The following is a 21,005-nucleotide window of genomic DNA, read 5'->3' on the forward strand; positions in this document are numbered from 1 at the left end:
AAGAGGCCGTTTCCTAGGCAGCAGGAGGAGGAAGAAGAAGAAGAAGAAAGAAGTGACGGCGGAGTTTGCAACGAACTCTATGGGGGAGGCCGAGGCCTTCGTCCCGCTTGTCGGTCTGCGGAGTGACGAGCTGGCGCTGCCCGGAGGAGGACAGGTAGGAGCCAAGGCGGAAGGGGGTGGCGTTGACTAGGACTCCTGGGTCCCCTGTGCCCCTGAGAGGAGCCCTGCTAGGTAGACCGGGTGTCCTGGCTCGCCCCCAGTATGCTCCTGGCCTTCAGAGGTAGACTGAGTCAGTATGTGGAGGCTCTGTCTCCTGGCTAGGAATTTGGAACAGCTTTGCCAGGTCAGGCCATCCATGGGTCCAGTAGCGCCCCTGTCCTCCCCGCCCCACACAATGGCAAACCAGAGCCCCATAAGCAGGTAATTTGATTGATTGTATTTATATCCGACTTTTTTCCCCAGTAAGCTGAATGTGGCATGTAAGTAGTTCTCTTTTATGCTCCACAACAACCTTGTGAAGTGGGTTGGGCAGAAGTGAGAGAGTGGCCTCCAAGGTCACAGTGTGCTTCATGGCCAAGTGAGGGGGATTTGAACCCGGGTCTATCCCGGGTCCTGGTGCTTACGACTTGGTCTGGGCGTGCAGCAGAATTTGGTGGTAGTAAAATGAACTGTCCCAACTGCTGCTGGAGGATTACATTTTAAAAAATAATTCTCATCAACAAAAAACTCCCTGCAACAGGAAAGCTAGTACAGTAGAGTGTGGAGTGATCTATAACTTTCCCCCCTCACATTCAAGAGAACCCAAAAGCTCCTGTACCGTATAACAGAGGCCCTTGATAATTGCAAACATGCAAGACTTCTTGTACGTCTGGCAAACCCTAGTTGTGATAAGCAGCACCCGCAATGTATTTGTGAGTCTATAAATTCTGTGGATTTCTGCTGCCCCTTTCCAAATCCAAACTCTTGGGATTCCATAGCTTCAGATCCACCAAACTCCCAGTGCAATGGGATAAGTTGCTTTTGTTTCAGGCAAACCTATTCTGCTGCTTACTTGTATGTATAGTTCATTTGTTGCCCACTGTTTTCCAGGAAATAGAAAACAAGTCATAATCAATGATTATTTCTAGATGTGTGAGTGGTGTAATATTTTCAGATAGGCTTGAGACCTGACATTGAAGATAGGATGACTGAAAGCCAACTCTTGCACCCTGATTAAAGTATTTAAAGGTTTACTTTATAAAACAGGTGACAAAGCCACGATGGAAACTTTAGAAGAAGAAAACTTTGGTGTGTCCATGTAAGTATATTTCGGTTTCTGCACTGCCTTTTAAAAAACAAATCCACAGAACTTCATTTGAAATGTGAAAGCCAATAGGAAGTTTTAACAGTTAGGAGAAGATAGATTTTTTGTGGCATGTGCTTTTGTGGACTTGAGTCTAGGTGATAGAATAGGCTCTCTAGTCCACAAAAGCTTATGATGCAATATTTCTGGTACTTTTTAAGGTGGGAACATTGCTTGGTGATAATGTTATTTTCTAATTTTATTAATAGTTTGTTTCAGTGTTAATTTTTAAACTACAATCAAGACTGACTCATAAAGATTTTTCTTTCTCATTGGCCTACTCATGGATATAGATTAGTGATGGATCAATGATTGATCAATGCCTTCCAAATATTTCTAGTTACAGGTAGGTAGCTGTGTTGGTCTGGCGTAGTCGAAACAAAATAATTTTTTCCCATCCAGTAGCATCTTAGAGACCAACTAAGTTTGTCATTGGTATGAGCTTTCGTTTGAAGAAGTGTGCATGCACACGAAAGCTCATACCAATACAAACTTAGTTGGTCTCTAAGGTGCTACTGGAAGGGGAAAAAATTATTTTGTTCCAAATATTGTTACACTATAGCTTCCATCATTCCTGGCCGAATCTGTAGGGCCATAGGTTGCTCACCCCAGAAATTTATTTCCATCCTCCTTTTTAAAAGCCATCTAAGCTAGAGGCCATCACCACATATTGAGGTGGTAAATTCCACAAGTTAATGAAGCATTGTGTGATAATTTAGTTAAGTGCTGTATATAGAAGTCATTTATTTGTCTGTTACAAATTTACTGTCAATTAAGTTCAATGGATAACCCCAGCTCTTTTATGGACCCTGAATTTTAATATAATGCCTGAATCAAGTCAAAGTGATTCTGCTTTTGAATTGCAAAAACAACTATTCTGATCTGGATTGCTGTTATCCCTTCTGTATGTGGCTAGATGGCAGCAAGAAGCAACAATGTCTCCTCCATTAGGCTTGGGTTAGGAACAACCTCTTCCTCGCTTTCACTAGAACAGGGATATCCAACAGGTTGATCGTGATCTACTGGTAGATCCCCAGGAGATTTTGGTAGACCGCGGTCGATCGCTGGGCCCCTTTGCTTAGCGCTGGTAAAATAGAATCCAGCCCCACCCCTTGCCCCGCCCTCCATTGTTGCACAATGGAAGAAGGAGTTGACTCAGTGAGGCTGTTTGTCTCCCCAGCGTTCTGTTGGTGAGTGGCTGTTTCCCTTTCTCCCTAAAAATGGCCAACAGCTTAGCCTTGAACTCCCAAAAAACAGGGCTTTCCTCCTCCATAAAAAAACTCAACAATTGAGATCACTGCCATTTTTTAATTGTGTGAGTAGATCACAGTCTCTTGGGAGTTGGCCACCCCTGCATTAGAACATCAACTGTTAAGCACACGAAGAAGTGTGCATGCACATGAAAGCTCATACCAATAACAAACTTAGTTGGTCTCTAAGGTGCTGCTGGAAGGATTTTTTTGTTTTGTTTTGTTTCAACTATGGCAGACCAACATGGCTCCCTACCTGTAGGTTGAACCCAGTCCAAGTCTGAGATCAGACTTGACTGAGGCAAGGCAAGGAACTGCTTCTCATCAGGGTGACTGTCCTTTGTTAAATCTTGTTTGCAATGCAGAAGAACGTCACCATAATTCTGTCTTTGAGTAACTTATGTTTGAATAAACAACAGCTGCTCTCTGAATGTAGTGGAATCTGGGGAGGAGGACTCCGTTCAGGTAGAACAAAGTATTACTGCAGCGGCTTAGGGACTGAGCTGTAAGCCAGGAAGTCTCTGGTATGAAATCTCACTTTGACAGCAAATGCACTTAAGATAGTCGTAGGCAAATGGTTCTCTTTGTTTGAAGTTATTCTCTGCAACAGGGGGGTGATAGTGCACCTCCACTTTACAGGATTGATGAAAGCATTACTGAGTAATATGTGTTCTGGAAGTAATTTGTATGCTCATGTGTGCCATAAAGGCACTAAGCATTATTCTGTGTGCCCTGGATTGTTATGTTTATATGTATTTCACCTTCCATAATAACCTGAACCCAACTTGGCTGTCTCTCATTTTAGCTCTTCACCATCAGATGCTGAGTTCGATGCTGTTGTTGGCTATTTAGAAGATATAATAATGGGTATGTTTTTCTTTAGGTAGCACTGCTCAAAAGGGACTGCCAAGGCGCATCTCTTTTTATTGTTATTTGTGAACACACTGGAATATTCTAGAGGAATTGTTTTGATCCAATTCTCAATTCTGTGCCGGGTGGATTTTGTTGGCACTGGTTTTTATACAAATGCATCATGGTCTAGACCAGACGTTCCCCAACCTGAGATACAAACTATCTGAAAAGCACTAGGTTGAGGGGAAGTCGGTCTAGATGATATTATTGTTTATGTATTTTGCAAGTCACTTTGAGGGCTCCTGGGGTGCCAAAAGAAGAGATAGCGAACTAATAAATAAAATAGATACCCACCACTCTTCTCTTTGTGCATGTGGGAAAGTGTTCAGTGGTTAGCATTTGTGCCTGGCTGAAGGTGGAACTTGTATTCTTTACCTAGGACATGGAAGCAGAGTTCTCATGTAAATTTTCTTATTATTCTGTCTGCTTTTCCTTTCTTGCCTCCACCCACTGTGTCAAGTTCTGAACAAGGTTCCTGCTCCTAAACAGCTGGACCCCATGATGAGAGCTCCTGTTGAGGGCTGGGGATGCACCACAATGTTTTATTGTGGGTCCACACTTGTTGATCGATACTTGCCTTTCAATGAAACACTCAATAAGTTGGTGGTGCCTGAGGTACTGCCCAGGAGGTGGCTTGAAACAACCAGACATTCCCTTTCATGTAGAAGTGCTTGACAGCCGTGTTGCAATTACAGTGGCAAAATTTATGCCTGATTAATTGATTCTGGATGAAGGATTGGAACTGTGTTATGCTGACTTCTCCAGGGAACTGATCTTGCCTCATATGTTCATTATCCAGCTCCGTTCCCTGGGTGAAACTTGCCAAAAGTCATTAATCAGGCTCTGCCTTGTTTGTGTCAGTGAGAGAAACTCTTCATCCTGCCAGAGGCTTAGCTAGCTAGCAAGATAGAGAAGCTACTGCATGGATTAGGCCTCCGTCAGCTGCAGCTGTGCTGTCGTTGCAGCTATGAGGGTCACCATGTACTGGATCTCAAGCTGAGGACAGCACACCAATGAATGTAGTCACTGTCTTTCGACTGAATGCAACTGTGTTGTGATTTCAGATGATGACTTCCAGCTTATACAAAGGAACTTCATGGACAAATACTACCAAGAGTTTGATGATACGGAGGAAAATAAGCTCATCTACACTCCTATTTTTAATGAATATGTGAGTGCATATGTCCTGTTTTGATCGTTATCTCTTGCATATGACGATGGGCTTTGTCTTTTGAACATTTGCCACCCTGTGAAAGAAATTGGATTCTGTGTGTTTCAGCAGCAAGTGTGACCTGTGGACCATAAGAGAGAGAGCAGCCCTGCTTCAGGATAATGAGGCTCCTCTCGTACCCTCAGAGGGAGCTGAGACCTCAGTGCAGGTGATGAAGGCCAGCCTTCATCAACCTGGTGCCCCCTCACTGTTGTTGTTGTTTAACTATAACTCCCATAAGCCCCAGCCAGCATGGATGTGAGCTGTAATTCAAAACATCTGGAGGGCACTAAGTTGGTTAAAGGTGCTGCTGGCCATCTAGTGTGCTTCTCTGGGCCATACCATCACTTTGTTCACTATGCTAGGAAGGTTTTCCTGCTACAAAGTTTGCTCAATGACTGGAGGGGAGGGGCCCGGGCTGGTTGCTGATCCAACATGGCATCTTTTGTAACAGCTTAGCTTCTTGTGAAAGTTTTCATAATTGTTGCAGATTAAAGGGTTGTTAAGGGCACAGCTGCAAGAGCTTGTTTAAAAGCTGGCAACAGTGACTGCTGTTGGGGCACGTGGTTTCTGAAAGATCCTTGTGGTACTTGGGAAGTCTTTATTTGGGTTCTGAAATTTGGGGGTTATATCCAGTGCTAGTCAGGGTACTCGCATCATTAGTTGTGTCCATTGATTTCAGATTTCTAGTAATTTTGGTGGGTCTACTCTGAGTAAGGATCCATAATATTCTTATAACTTAAGGGTAATGAACAGAACAAATTACTTCCTCAAGGCAGAGACTCAGCTCCATATATTTTAACTGCTTGTATCCTGTTGCTATCTGTAATATCTCTCATATTTGGATCGAAAATGTGATCCAGCCATTGACAGTCTAGTAAGCTGCACCTGATCTGTCTAGATCAAAACATCTCTTTGTGAGATTGTAAGCTACAATATTTGCTGCCTGTCATCCTCAGCTTGAAAATAACAATACAGTGCTTCTCACTTTAGATATGCTTAGTTGAAAAATACATTGAAGAAAAGCTCTTGGACAGGATTCCTGGTTTCAGCATGTCTGCCTTCACCTTGTCATTACAGTAAGCTGGATCCTTTCCTTTCCATTTCTTTTTCATCTCATTGCATTAACTTGTTCTTAAGGCTCCTTATTGAGTAGGGGTGGGCTTTGAATTTTGGAAACATCTTCTCTCACATGTGAATCTGCCTATTTTAAGCTCTGCTGCAAACTCCTTGCCCAGGGGTCTGTCCTTACTCTGTGATGCAATCATGTGGTCCTCAGAGAAGGGAGCTCTCTACAATGTCAGTACAGCTGTGAGATAGCATCCCCTAAGAGTGCCCACCAGACCTACCCCCTTTTTCCCATTTAGGTATCATGTAAAACAGCAAGAAGACGTCTGTACATCATATATGCCATTGGTGGGGCCCAAATGTTAATGATATGCACAAATGTAGGCTATGGGCTATTAGGTCACTTCCATGAAAAGAAAAGGCTGTTCTGTGCTTAGCCAGTGGTGCCCATCCCAGCCTCCTTTGCAGATAAAGGCCCATGCAGTCCCATGCTATTTATAGAAACCTCCTTGAAGATTTCATATTGTTGATCATTCCTGAGGGCTGCATTATGAAAACTGATGTTAAATGGATATTCTGCTGCTTAGTGAGCAGATCCATCCCTTTGTTTAGTAACAGCTTAGAGCAGGCATCCCCAAATTGCGGCCCTTCAGATGTTTTGGCCTACAACTCCCATGATCCCTAGCTAACAGGACCAGTGGTCAGGGATGATGGGAATTGTAGTCCAAAACATCTGGAGGGCCGAAGTTTGGGGATGCCTGGCTTAGAGCCTGTTTGCCCAGTATTCCCCCCGCAGCTGAGGAAAAGCTGTAAATCAGACATCCATGAATGCAGTTGGCAGAAGTGGCTGCGATTGCAGCACCCCCTTCAGATTCTGCAGCTGTAGAAATTTCTGTGGGCTGCTATCTGTGCATTTTCAAAAGTGGGGGACAATGACAGAAGCACCCCCTGATGCAAGACAGAATAACGATTAAGCTAAAAATTCAAGATGTGTACAACTTTGAGCTGCATTTTCTTTGGATAATTGCATAATTTTAAATAAATTAATGGACTTGTTATTGGTGGTGTTTGTAGTGGTTATTTGCCTTCCTTGGTGGGTGTAGCCTTCAATTCACTTTCTCAGTATATGTATTATGATAAGACAGGTACCTGCTTGGTGACAGTGTGTGAAGCACCCCTTAGTCCCATTATTTTCAGTACAAATTACTTTGTGCAAGTGGCTAATTTAGAGGTGTTAAAGAGAAAATGCAACTTTTTTCCATAGGCATTTTCCTCTTTAGCTTTTGTAATGCATCTTTTCTCAATGCCCTTTAAAATCTAGAATGTCTCACTGTTTTAATGATGAATCTAAATCCTTCACTTACAGGCAGCACAAGGATGAAATTGCAGGGGATATTTTTGACATGCTTCTCACATTTACTGACTTCCTCGCATTTAAAGAAATGTTCCTGGATTACAGAGCTGTAAGTACTCCAAAGCTCAGAAAATGCCCAGGCAAGTTGGTTTAATTGGGAGTGACTCTTGGGCATATTGTGCAGAGAGAGATCACTTTCCCAGTCCTGCTTCCTAAGAGTCTTTTAACTGAGGAAGTGAAAAACTGATTTTGGGGCTTTCTGCATGCAAAGTAACTCTATGGGAGTTCTTTTTTCAGGGTTTTTTTGGGGGGGGGTCTAAAAGTGCTTTTGGTGAACCTCGGTGGTGAAATGTGTGTCCACTGCACAAGTTTTGCTCCAGAAATTTATTTTGGAAAATGCTGGAAACCTGTGGTCCGAAACAAGTCAGTTTGAAGTAATGCATGTGAAACCCCAAAACCAGCTGCATTTAACAATTCAGAACTGTTGTTATTGTGAAATCTAAAACACTGATCTTTTAATGTTTAGTCTTGATAAGGAGGGTTTGAAATAGCAAAGGGGCCAGTTTCAAAAGGTTGGTTAAGGCAGAAATTGTAAGGGAAAGAACACATTCTTACTTATTTTGCAGTGGGGGTGTTCACTGCAGATGCACAGAATTTGAAATCCAACAAGGGAGAACATTGTGTATATTGCTCTAAGAAAAATGTGTGCATATACACATAATGTGTGTATGTTTGCATGGAGATCATGTGTAAATTTTTATATATAGCTATCTGTGCCCCTGGTTCTTATGAGGGTTTGCAAAGGCCAGAGTGGCAGAGGGCAAGATGGCAAGGGGAGGGCATGGATCTCTAAGGTTACTTGGCATGGTAGCAGAGGCTAGGTAGCATGGAGTAATAAAGGAGGTCTGGCAGCTGTACCAAGGATCAGAACTTGCCCTGGTCAGTAGAACTTGCCCAGTCTCCTCTGGCTTCACCCACGGCTACTGTCAGCAACCAAAAAGCTCTGGGGGGAATATCATTGCTTATTGATGATGAAAGTTATGATTCTCAGTTTCCACAGCAGGTGCCAGTTTCCATGTGGAATTTCTTGCCCACAGCCTTGCAGAAAATAAAAGCCCTGTGTTTCATTACAAACATGCTTCCTTTTCTGGCTGAAAGCCTGCCATTTAGAAATTCCACCAAACTGAAGTATTTTTGGCATCTCCATTCTAGGAAAAAGAAGGCCGAGGCCTGGACTTAAGCAGCGGATTCGTGGTGACACCCTTGAGCAAGTCCTCCATGTCGCCTTCCGCAAACAGTCTGCGACACTAGCTCTTGCCTCTGAAAGAGAGCTGTCTCCACTTGGGCTGCCCTGAATGCAAAAGCCGGCAGAAGAGATGAGTGTGAAGCTGAGGCGTGCAACCCTTATTCCCTCTTGGCAGGCCAATTTTTCGTCTTAGCTGCTCATTTGAATTGGGCGTTTCCACATGATCAGTGACTAGTATAACTCCAGCCCCGTTAGAATAATGGTGTCTTAGCACTTGGATTTGTTGCTGTGCCAGCCAAAAGGGACTTTATGCCATGGAGGTCAATTAGTGCCATGGTCTGTTTGAGGGCTGCCGATTTCTTGGAAGGAAAACAAGCACTTCATTGGACAGCAGTGATGGAAAATGAGTGTCAAACATGGGGTGGTTCTAACTGCACAACCTTTTTTGAAGCTCACAACAAATCGGGGGAAACCTGTTTAGCGTAGTTCTGAATGCCACATTTTGACTTTCGACAGTAGCACGTGTGTGTATGATGCGAATATATATTTAGCATGAAACTGTTATTTGTCGGTTCTCTAGTAATTGTGAATTTGTATTCTTTCCCATTCAACAGACTTAGTGGTGTTGCTCTTGTAAGCCCCCCCACATCAGCTGCAGAAGGAACCAGAAAACGTGGGATTTCCAAAGTAACCTTTCTCCTAAGAAAAATCACATCCTGTCTCATTACTACCAGCAGCATGTGCTCTAGCACGGACAAAGCTTTCTGCAATGTCTTCATGGGGGATGGGGACTGTAAACCCAAATCCAAACTTGTATGGTTTTCAAGGAACTTTGGGAATTACAGTTCTGTGAGGTGCTGCAGTTCTTTAAAAACAAAAGAGCTAAAATCCCCCAGGTTCCGTGATATTAGTTAAGCTGGTTTTAACTATAATGACCTCCCTCACAGCGAAGCTCAGGAAATGGTCTGAGAAGTCTAGGACTGACTCTACCAGGTTTTTTTTTATCATAGCCCCCCACCCCCAAAATTAAATTACCAAGCTTCCTTCAGGAAAGCAGTGACAGTTAAACCCTCTTTTAAAGTGGAGTGAATGTGTCCCGAGTGGCTTGATTATACCTGCAAGCTTTGGGATTTCATCAGTGTTGTGTTTTACCAAGGTTAAAAAAAGAAAACAGCATGGATAACATTGCCTGTGCCATTGGCGGTCTGCATCTTTGCTAGACCCCTGGGAAGCCTCGTGTGGTTCATACTGATAGCTTCCTCCCTACATCCTGGCTTAGTGACATCAGCTAGTAATACGTGCCAGTAGTGTTGGATCTGCTCTGCTTGCCCCAGCCACATCTCTGTTTCTGGCTTACTTCCACATGGATCTGTGGAACTCTTGCTGAGAAAGGTGTAGCTGCTGTTGTCATCTTGACTTGTGGAGGACCAGACGACAGGAGCACGGAATTCAAAAACCCCAAATTCCAGTTGTTCCTACTTTCCACGCATTGCCCGCTTTTACTCTTGGTTGGTAATTCAGCGCTCAAGGACTTGGCCTGTACCATCCATGTACTGCTGTCACTCTGAGGCTTCTTCTAAAGTCACATAATGGAAGAAAGGCCAGGAGGACTGGCTGAGCCCTGGAAATTTACTATTGGAGCCTTTCAGGCTTCGAATCCTTTTTGTCCAAGCAGGGGTAAGTAATTCTTGTAATGAGGCTGATCACAAACATCTTACATGTTTCAGCTTTGGGTGACATACGGTACAGCACAGTACTTGCTTAGCTAAATCTTGGGAGATTGAGAAGGGGGTAACATGGTATCTTTACATCAGCAAACTTTTGCTTCCACAGTGTTTTCTTTTACATACGTTTCCCTTTCAGGGTTGTGTTCTGTAATGTGTTTATGCTGTACACTGATCTGAAACTTGATTGGCAAGATCCAGAAGCAAACTCTGCATTGTAAAGGATGTTTTTTGTAACTTGTTTTGGCAAGGTCCCATGTGTGTAAACAAGGAATAATCTTATCCCCATACTTTAAAGGTATTTCAAATACTCTGTTGGTATTTGAAATGTGCAAGAAGTGCATTTTCAAACAGTCACGGGAAGGCATGTTGACAATATTAATGACAGTATTTCTTGGTGCAGTTTGCTTTTGAAAATCCAGTCTTGGTCAGCAAATGGGTAACACGGACTGGAATACAGGATCAGATTCAAAGTTGGAAGTTTGTTTCTCTCTTGCCATTTCAAAGACGTTGTCTTTCAGTGCCCAATTTGTCAGAACTACTTTTGAGGAGAGACACAAGGAAATGAATTTTCATTTTCTAATCTCGCCCAAAACCGCTGAGGTGCATGGGATTGATTTTTTTGTACAGGCTGAATGGAATTTTAGAAGTCATCGTTACAGTATTGGATAGTCTAAGAAATCCTTGGAGGAGGACTCTGAAGGAAACGTGTGCAATCGCTGGAGAAACACCTTCCGTCAAGAGCTTCTATTGACGTTTCTTTCATTGGTGTGTTATCTGCCTGCCTCCTGTTGAAGTTCACTTCATACCAAGAATCAATTTGTGTGCTGTTGTCAAACTAAGACTATATTGTTTTGTGTTTGATTAAACAACCAAGTAAATGATTATTCTCTCTGGGTGTGTAAATCTGGCACACTGGGAGAAGCAAGTATGCAATACTATTTACTAGAGCAGAAATATGGCCAATAATGTAACATTTAATTACCCTTAGCAAAATTGCACACCTGGTTTTGTGCGTATTTATATTTTGTTTAGATTCCAAAGTAACTGCACCTTTTGACTGTTCCCCTGGTCACTTTTCAGATAACTGCTCAGACTTGTCTGGGTGGAAGGGAGGACAGAGATTTAAGTAGCAGCTACTCTCCCATTTTTTAAATAAAACCTAGCTACTCAACTGTAAAAACAAAGGCAGAAGGAATGGTGGTAGGTGTAGGTGTAGCTGCAGGGGAGAGCAAAGCTGTCCATGGTGAAATGCCCCTTTCTCCGCAGCTATCAAAGGTGCAGTCATCCTATCCCTTCTTTGCTTCCAGTAGACGTTGGAAATGGCTCTTGTCATTTTCTTAAAGGGTAAGGTGAAGGAAGGAGAAGCAAGAGGGCATGATCATAACTCTGAACTCATGGAACAGTTACCGGTAGGATGATGCCCTGGTGCCTATTGCAGAGCACTGACAGCTTGGTGTGGAAGTTAAAAGTAAGGACAGGAAGAGGCATTCCCTGTGAACTTGTACTACTGAAGGAAGCAAATTAGGTGCCTCTCCAAGCAAATTCAGTGCTGGAAAGCCCTCATTTGACAAAGGTGAAAGATTTATTTACTTTATTTAAAACAAAACAATTTTTTTTAGAAATAATAAAATACCTGTGGTCTTGTACCAGAAGCATCCTTGCTACTATGGAACACACTGGGTTAATAATTATACATTATTTACATAATGGCTGCAAGTGGCTGGTATAAAGGGAGGCTGCTGGGTGTGCTTTTTTAGTGGGTTTAGTTTTTGGTGAGACGTGCTGGCTTGGCCGTCCCTGGAGATGGGCATCCTCTGGGCTGCTTCACAGGAGCGTGTCCATCCCTTGATGACTGTGTGGCTCAGTGGACCATCTTCCCACTTCAGAGCACTTTGATGTCCCTTTGAACTTGACGCTTGCTCAGTGTAGTCAGCTGACACATTCAGCTGCTGGTCATCAAGTGACTGCAAATACTTGTGTGCACCAGGCTTGTGGAATGCCAAATCGCTGGCACAAATCTGACCCTGCAACTTTGGATGGTCACCACATGCAGTGACCTTTAGCAATAAGATCACATGCTGCCAAGGTACGGAAAGGCAGGTTCCCACTTAATTTCGACCACTCGATTACTGTTTGTACAGGGCAGTCTGCAGAAATATGTGAACCTCCTCCACCAAAAGGCATTGGGTCAAAAGTGGCATGAGATGCTGAGGTTACTAAATGGGGCGTTACCTATGTTGAATCACTGCAAGCCACGAGTCGTGTGTGTGTGAGAGAGAGAACGAACCAGCCCTTGGGTTGTCTCTTGCTGGCTTTGCAAGGTGCTTTATCTCCATGATTGAGCTGGCCCTTGACCAGACTGAGGATACTAATTAGTGCAAAGTATGGGGTGGGGGTGGGGTGCTTTAACCAGCTATAGATGGTGTTAAAAATACATACAGCATACTTGGCATAGGCCATGCTAAAGCTGTGACCGGGAATAGCGTTCAGAGTACTAGGTCTGGAAGGGAAAGGGGCAGAGGGAAGACACCAAACACCCAAAGGCCCCAGTAGCCACTGTCACCCAGTCAAGTTGTGTTGATTAAAAATGGCCCACAGTCTTCAGGCGTGATTAGAAATGGTTGCTTGGCTGGTTGCTGCGTTACTCCCATATCCCCTCCAGGCTCGAATGCTGAGGCAGGCACTGACCCCGTAGCCAATCATCACCAGGCAAGCAAAAAACTGCAAAAGACAGGAGATGGGGGCATTAATGTCCCAGGAGCTTAGGTGAGTGAGCTGTAGGTCCATCCTGGGTCCCAAGTCATTGTATGATGATTAGATTGTAAATGTGCAGGCAAAGATTGCAGTGGTGGTTTCTACTGAGTTTATATAAGCCTCTGGGAGCCTTTTTGGCTGAAGAGGAATAAAAAAGCTGATGAACCCAACATTTTCTGTGAAGATCTCCACTGCCTGCAGTAGAGACAATCAACTTTTCTGCTTAAAATCTCAATTAAAAGTAGCTTGCCTCTTCTGCCATGCTGGTAGCTAGAGTAGCAATTTTAAAGGGGGGGGGAGATGGAAACTGGTCTTGTGCACAAATCTGCTGGGCATTTATTGGATCATATGGACAGAGGCCAAATGCAGGAGCCGAGTTTCAGCACTGAAGCCTTTCAAAACATCCACTCTGGTGGCTGTTAATAACATAAGAAAAAGTAGCTTCCAACCAACATTCAAGAACCCCACTGCCTTGAGTTCTTACAAGTGAGATGCAAAGAAGGATCTCCCTCTGAACTGTTAAAACCTCAGTCCTAAATGGATTTAACATAAATATGTCCATTTCAGCCTGCAGTGGATTTCAGTAAAAGCATAGTATGAAAATGATAACCTGGAAATTGAGGGCGGTGTGCCAGCATGCCCTTGTCTAGCTCAAACTGGTTAACACAGCATTACACATCACCCACCATGCTGGTGGCTGGCACTGGACTAAGAAGCTGAGTTACTGCAGGGAGGAGGACAGAACACATAATGTAGCTTCAGCTGGATTCCCAGTTACTGAACGTTACCTCATTGCTGGCACTGCAAGCTCTGGATGAGTACACAAAATGATGTGCTAGCACCACATATTTACAGATGGCATTGGAGGGGGTGGGGGGCTGAGTACTGTGGGGGCAATCGGGGTCATCAAACCATGTAGGTATAGAATCATAGAATTGGAAGAGACCACAAGGGCCATCCAGTCCAACCCCCTGCCAAGCAGGTATGGCAGAAGAAAGGGTGGGCTCAGAGTCCTATTCTGATGGGCAGGGATGGGTGAAGCCATCAATTTTGGGTTTTCTCAGTTTTTCACTTTCCCCCTTGTTCAGTTCTCCACATTCCAACACAAATGTATTTAAAAAAAAAAAAAAAGTGCTCATGAAAATTCATCAACATTTTAGTGCAACTTTTTCTATGCAATTCCATATTTTTGGCAAAGCAGTTTTCCCCAAAGCATTTTTGTATGTTGTTTTCACTAATGTGTGCACTCTTAGGCACCCTTTGCATTTCTGTGCACTCAGCTTCGCTGGAGAACTGCATTGCAAAATTCAGCAAACTGCGTATTTCAGATGATGCCATTTCTTCCCCCTGCGCCTCCCACCACCCCTGGCAACAAGCGCAACAAGAGAGACAAGTGCAAAGGGTTAACTCACCGACGCAGAGGCTCTTCTGTTGTAGTCTGGTGAGTGCGGCCAGGAGTACGGCTCAACAGAAGCAGCGCTTGTGATGAAAGCTGTTGCGTACAAGACAGACGCAGCAACATTGAATACCACTAGCTGGAAGAAAAAGAGGAGTGTTTAAAGGTGAAGACCAACAGAACACTGGGGAAGGACTGCCACTCTATGAAAAGCATCTCCCTATGTTTCTAACATTCTTGACAATTCTCACTGCAGATTGTTCAATTGCAAGTGACCTGGATGCCATGACCTGCCCTATGCATACGAGCTGGATCTTGCTCTTGCTTCTCGCCCTCATGCTTCAGGTGGGGACTGACTGCATCTTTATAATGTGTGCTTTTCCCTTTTATCTTACAAAAAAAAAAACACCTCCGCACGAACATTTTAAATAAGTTGCAAAGCTGCTGCAGGAACTGAGAAGTCTGTATGATCTCACAGGTGTTAGCCAATAAGATGCCCATTTTCTCCCCCGCAAGAGGTTGTTCCTGGAGATGAAAAAGGGCATGCGTTTCCAATCACCTCTCCCACACCCATCTTCCTCCTAAGCAGCCAGGTGCATGAGTTTGCTGCCATGGCACTGCCCTCAGTGTTCCTCCAGGAATGAAGAGATTTTACTTGTAAGCACCCTGTGTTCAAGGAGAATGCAAACAAACTGGCACACTGGTGAAAATTCTAGGATACAAATCCTCAGAGATTGGATACAATAGTTTTGCTTATCCTAGTGAAAAGGATTCTGAGGATTGTTCTGATTCAGATATATAAGACTAGGCAAATATTAGTGTTTATTGGGTGAAGAAGACAGATGTAATATCTATTGGGTAAAGACAGATGTAATAATTTTAGTTATGGGTTGGAAGAAGCTTTACTATGTTTGGTTACAAACTTGGAGCAAGACTATTGGTCCATCTAGACCAGGCATCCCCAAACTTTGGCCCTCCAGATGTTTTGGACTACAATTCCCATATTCCCTGACCACTGGTCCTGTTAGCTCGGGATCATGGGAGTTGTAGGCCAAAACATCTGGAGGGCCGCAGTTTGGGGATGCCTGATCTAGACCATTAATCTTTACTTTGAATGGCAGCAGCTTTCCACAGGATCAGGTAGAGACTTTTCTCCATCACCAGCTACTTGATTCTTTTATGTGAAAATGGAAATTGAACCTGGGTCTCCTGCATGCAATGTATGTGTTTGACCAATGAGCTATAGCCTCTCCCCTGTACAGCAATCATACATTTTTTTCAAGCTCTAGGGGGGGAAATCCTCTGGTTATGCAACTTTGCAGCAGAAATCAAATGTCATCAGTACGGAATGGCTAGTGCCTGTGACCTCACCAATGCACATGCCCCTGCACAGTTCTGTATTTAAAAACAAACAAACAAATCAACTTTCCTCTTTTAAAAAATAAGGTGAATAATTGTTTTTTAAAACCATGGTAATTATGGTGCTGGAGGAGACTCTTGAGAGTCCCATGGACTGCAAGAAGATCAAACCTATCCAATCTGAAGGAGATCAGCCCTGAGTGCTCACTGGAAGGACAGATCCTGAAGCTGAGGCTCCAATACTTTGGCCACCTCATGAGAAGAGAAGACTCCCTGGAAAAGACCCTGATGTTGGGAAAGATGGAGGGCACAAGGAAAAGGGGACGACAGAGGACGAGATGGTTGGACAGTGTTCTCAAAACTACCAACATGAGTCTGACCAAAGGCAGTGGAAGACAGGAGTGCCTGGCATGCTCTGGTCCATGGGTAATGAAGAGTCAAACATGACTAAACAACCAAACAACAACAATTAAAATTAATTTTAGAAAAGACAAGCAGTCCACTTGAAGCATTGGCAGACAAGCAAGTGTAGCCTCCAATTTGCTGGTATGCACCATTCAAACTGTGAAGATAGAAGCAGTCAACATGTTGCACCAGCCTTAATATTTATGTTTGGCTTCATCTTAGATGAAAAAAGCACATGCAATTCTCTAAGTGAGCTGTGTGGAGGGACCCTTCGGTGGACCTTTTCCTGATTGATAAAGGTCCCTTGGACTAGGCCAAAACAAGTGCGCACTTCGCTGATCTGCACAGGACCAACTGCAAGAGTCGCCCATTCAGTTTTGGAATTTTGGCAACAGTTTCTGCTTAGATGGCTGTAGGAATTCTAGTCATACTGGTTATGAAAGTGTAACAATGAGGGCACTGTTCTTTTCCTGTCTCTGCCTTCTGGACTGGCAGAATGGGGAGGTGGCACTTTGCTGTTCCACAGAAGAGAAGGGACTTGCTGAACTGCTGCAGAAATGGAGACTGTTAACTGTTTCCTGCAGGACTCAACTAAGCTGAAGCCCCTGGTGCCAGGGGCAATCTTCACCTGCTTCTGTTAGAATGCTGCAAATTCTGCACCACCTCCTTAAGGCCCATTTTACATTTTGTTAAAACAACAACAACAACCCACAATACTTCTATTTAAACACAAGGTGAAATACACCTATTGTTTAATTCTACTAGACCAGCTGGTGAACATCAGAACCTATCCTGAGCAAAAAGGCTTATATGCCTTACAAATGCACGAATTACAATCAGGCATTAACAGCAGAAGAGAGGCGCAATGGCTGCTCTCTAAAGTATGTGCTCCCTAAAGTTCATTTGTTGGGAACCTTGAGGCTGGTTTACTGCGATGCACTCTATGGGGGGCTGCCCTGGGCCTTGCCCGAAAGCTCCAACTGGGGCAGCATGTCGCAGCCAGACTACTGATGGGGGCACATAGCTGCCAACATGTGACACCCTGGTTAAGACAGTTGCATTGTCTACTACTGAGCCAGGTTTTAAGCCCTTGTGTCAATTTACAAAGCCATTTTTGCCCTTTACACAGCTTTCTGCAGTTTTGATCAATTGATTTCCTGGCGCCTTGGGTACACACGGTTGCGCATGAGCCAAATGTGCACAAACAGAGAGTCCATAGCTGTCAAGTTCTCCCTTTTTTAAAGGGAAATTCCCTTATGCTGAATAGGCTTCCTTGTGAGAAAAGGGACAACTTGACAGCTATGGGAGAGTCGCCTATATATTGTTGCAAACTGCTTTGATTTTTTTAAAAAAAATAATGATGATGATGCAGCAGTGTATACATTAAAAATAAATAAATTGATAAATAGGGAGGTAGTTAGGCTTCCAAAACTTAACAGGAAAGGCCAGACTTCCTGCCACCCCCACTGCCCTCCTGGTGGTTTGATCTACAGTTCCGATCAGCCCTCAGGCAGGCACAGCTGAAAACTGTAGCCCAAACCATCTGGAGGACAGGGGGTGGGGGAGAGGGCTTGGGGTAGGGTATGCCAGAGCACCTGGGAGCTGTAGTCCAAAAGAACTGAAGGCCCCCAGGCTGAGGAAGGGAATTGGGTATACTCACCACAATAGGCCAAGGAATCATGTAGAGCTTCACCTGAAGTTGGAAGAGGTACATCCCAAAAAGGATGACTGTCACCAGCCAGAAGAAGATGGCGACAAACATGACCCACCCGTAGGAAGGGTACGGTTGGTAATATGTATCTGCAATGAGGGCCCACACCAGGCATCCCAGCACCTGCACAACAGAAAAAAAGGGCATTGACAACTTTTGCTAGTGAAGGATATTTTGCAGAGTCGGAGCTGGAAGGTCCACATGGGTCATCTAGTCCAACCCCCTGCAATGCAGGAATCACAGCTAAAGCATCCATGACAGATGACCATCCAAGCTCTGCTTAAAAACCACCAGTGAAAGAGAGTCTGCCAGCTTCTGAGGGAGTCCATTCCACTGCTGGACAGAAAGTTCCTCCTGATCTCCTTTCTTGTCGTTTGAATTCCTCAGTTCGGGTTCTACCTTCGGGAGCAGCAGAAAACAAACTTGCTCCATATTCCATGTGACGGCCCTTTAGATATTTGCAGAGAGCCATCATTTCACCTCTCCGTCTCCTCCAGGCCCAACTCCCTCAACCATTCCTCATAAATAAGGCTTGGTTTCCAGACTCTTGCTCATCCTAGTCATCGCCCTCTGCCCACCTTTCACCTTGTCAATACCCTTCTTAAACTGTGGTGCATGTCATCTAAAAGAGGCAGTAGGTAAGCTGCAACCCCACCACACTACTTCACTCCCAGGGCAAACAGGCATTGCCGCAATATGGTACATTTCACTGTGGCACACAGTTCCACTGAATTTATTCCTAGTGACACAGATGTGCAGAATAAAGGCACCTGGCAACTTTGGCGTAAGCTCTTCATTCTCTCTCAAGCGCCAATGCAATGTACTCCAGGCGCCTGCAAACCGCCTCATGGTGTCTGTGTCCATGGTTACATAGGCACACTCTTGGCTTCTGCTCAGTCACTGGAAGCAACATTATACCTCCCTAGAGGCTGGTTGCCCATTGTCTCTTTCCTGTCTCTCGGGCCTAGTGGGGCACAGCTCCTGTCTGCTCCTGTTGCTGCTTTGGCTAAGTCATCTAGTTCCTTGGCTGCTGGAGAGTAAACAAGCAAGCAAGCAAACAAACAATGTATACTCCAATTTTCTGCCCACAACACACTCGCAACCATAGGAAAAATTCAAAAACAAGCAGCAAAGATGCACATTGAAAACGTTGCCATAAATAAGATTGAAAAGTCCAAAACGACTGCGCAGACTCCCAGCTTGTAGGGACAGCAGTGTGATGTAGCAGTTAAAATAGCCAATGCAATTCTGGGCTGCATCAATAGGAGTATAGCATCTAGATCAAGGGAAGTAATAGTACCACTGTATTCTGCTCTGGTCAGACCTCACCTGGAGTACTGTGTCCAGTTCTGGGCACCACAGTTCAAGAAGGATACTGACAAGCTGGAACGTGTCCAGAGGAGGGCAACCAAAATGGTCAAAGGCCTGGAAACGATGTCTTATGAGGAATAGCTTAGGGAGCTGGGTATGTTTAGCCTGGAGAATAGAAGGTTAAGAGGTGATATGATAGCCATGTGCAAATATATAAAAGGATGTCATATAGAGGAGGGAGAAAGGTTAGATTCAATGGATTCAAACTACAAGAAAGAAGATTCCACCTAAACATTAGGAAGAACTTCCTGACAGTAAGAGCTGTTCAACAGTGGAATTTGCTGCCAAGGAGTGTGGTGGAGTCTCCTTCTTTGGAGGTCTTTAAGCGGAGGCTTGACAGCCATCTGTCAGGAATGCTTTGATGGTGTTTCCTGCTCAGCAGGGGGTTGGACTGGATGGCCCTTGAGGTCTCTTCCAACTCTATGATTCTATGGGACTGGTTGGTTTCTGCACCCCCACAGAGAACCCTGAGTTCACCAGCTGGAGGCAAGTGTAAAACGGTGGCTTAGAAAGTGGAGACATCAGGTTAAGGATGAGGACACTTCACACCATCTTCAAAGTTTTCATATCCCTCTGATAGGGAGGAGGTAGAGGAGGAGGAGAATGAATGGTGCAGTTAAAGGAGCTGGCCAGGGGCTTGATTTACCGCCGGTGACTCCACAAAAGTCTTTCATTGCTGGTGGCCATGAAAGAGGCACTATGTGGCCAAAGAGACATTGTCTCTGGCACAAACACTCTGGCTCTCTCCTGTTGCTTCGATCTGGACAAAGCCTTCTCTTTCAAGCCTCTGCTTCCCTGCCTCCACAATAGCTACCGGTATTAAGGGGGGTGGGACTATTGATAATGTTGTGGTTGGTACAGGAGGCCAAACACACAGTTGAAATTCTGCACTGAGCTTTACTAGAGGTGGCCAGCCACAAATTTGGCATGTAATTCATGGCAAGTGAGGGGAAGGGGGTTCTGATTTTGAGGAGGGAGGAGAAAGGAGATATTCCCGTGGCAGCCAACTTCCTGCAGCAGCCTGACTTCTGTCATTAGTCCTGCTATATTAACTTTAGCAAAAAGATAAAGCTATTTTCAAATCCAGCTTGATCGTTATCAGATTGCCCATTCCTTGGGGCATCAAGCGCAGCCATGCACGATCCAGCACTAAAGGCTATTGAAAGGCTGGCACTGGCAGGGCACCCGGGCACCCTGCACTCTGTAGGACCCACATCAGACTGACTGCAAACCGAAGTGTGGAGGAGAGGACGGCGGGGTGGGATAGGGATGGGCCAATACATCAACTTTGGTTTCTCTCAGCTTCTCTCTTCTTTGTTCAATCTGAAGTTTACATTCTCTGTATGTCCATATCAGTTTGTAAAAAAAATTAAAAGACAGGATGAAAGTCCTCGTGAAAATTCATCAACAGCCTAGTGCAAATTTATCCTAATGTATTTGCAAAGCAATTTCTCATAATAAAATCTGGTTTTTAATACATGCATGTTTGTGCACATTAAACGGCTGGAGAAATTACACTTCAAAATTCAGAGAAGTGTACATTTCAAAGGATGACTATTTTAGTTCACACTTTGTTTTGAAAAGTAAAAAAGTAGGCAAGTCTGCCTTTAAACAACAACACAATCAACTTTCTCCCCCATCTCTGGTTGGACAAAGCCCTGTTCGGCCCTGGTTTAAAAACAAGTAGGAAAGTAACTGGTCTCTCACAGCCTTGCAGGTGGGATGGTTACCAGAGGCAGCTGGGCTTGGAGACCCCTCAGGCATCCTCCTCCATTGTGTGCATCATATCTACAAGCACAGTGCAGCAGCAGTAAAAGCTAATGCAATTATAAGCTGCATCAACAGAAGTCTAGTGTCCAGATCAAGGGAAGCATGTAATAGTACCACTCTATTCAGCCTT

The 21,005-nt window shown here is 44.3% G+C and overlaps 2 protein-coding genes across 2 annotated transcripts in view; one reads left to right on the forward strand and one right to left on the reverse strand.

Moving 5' to 3' along the window:
* ARL2BP (ADP ribosylation factor like GTPase 2 binding protein) lies at positions 1 to 10,991 on the forward strand. The gene is made up of 7 exons (XM_035117530.2): positions 1 to 154; positions 1,246 to 1,297; positions 3,398 to 3,459; positions 4,569 to 4,675; positions 5,708 to 5,793; positions 7,149 to 7,245; positions 8,349 to 10,991. The coding sequence occupies exons 2-7, from the start codon at positions 1,260 to 1,262 to the stop codon at positions 8,445 to 8,447; spliced, it is 489 nt and encodes a 162-aa protein (XP_034973421.1). The 5' UTR covers positions 1 to 154; positions 1,246 to 1,259; the 3' UTR covers positions 8,448 to 10,991.
* Positions 10,058 to 21,005, reverse strand: part of PLLP (plasmolipin) — a 20,430-nt gene continuing 9,482 nt past the window's right edge. Inside the window, exons 2-4 of the mRNA XM_035117529.2 lie at positions 17,684 to 17,857; positions 14,276 to 14,398; positions 10,058 to 12,830 (exon numbers count right to left, since the gene is read on the reverse strand). Coding sequence (XP_034973420.1) covers positions 12,711 to 12,830; positions 14,276 to 14,398; positions 17,684 to 17,857 — 417 coding nt within the window. The 3' untranslated portion in view covers positions 10,058 to 12,710. The remainder of the gene's footprint in view (positions 12,831 to 14,275; positions 14,399 to 17,683; positions 17,858 to 21,005) is intronic.

Source organism: Zootoca vivipara, chromosome 6 (genome assembly GCF_963506605.1).
Source record: "Zootoca vivipara chromosome 6, rZooViv1.1, whole genome shotgun sequence".
Lineage (NCBI taxonomy): Eukaryota > Metazoa > Chordata > Lepidosauria > Squamata > Lacertidae > Zootoca > Zootoca vivipara.

Coding starts and splice junctions, on each gene's coding strand:
- ARL2BP (XM_035117530.2), top strand. CDS start 1,260: ATGGAAACTTTAGAAGAAGAAAACTTTGGTGTGTCCAT. Junction 1,298..3,397: donor GAAAACTTTGGTGTGTCCAT/GTAAGTATATTT, acceptor CTCTCATTTTAG/CTCTTCACCATCAGATGCTG. Junction 7,246..8,348: donor TGTTCCTGGATTACAGAGCT/GTAAGTACTCCA, acceptor TCTCCATTCTAG/GAAAAAGAAGGCCGAGGCCT.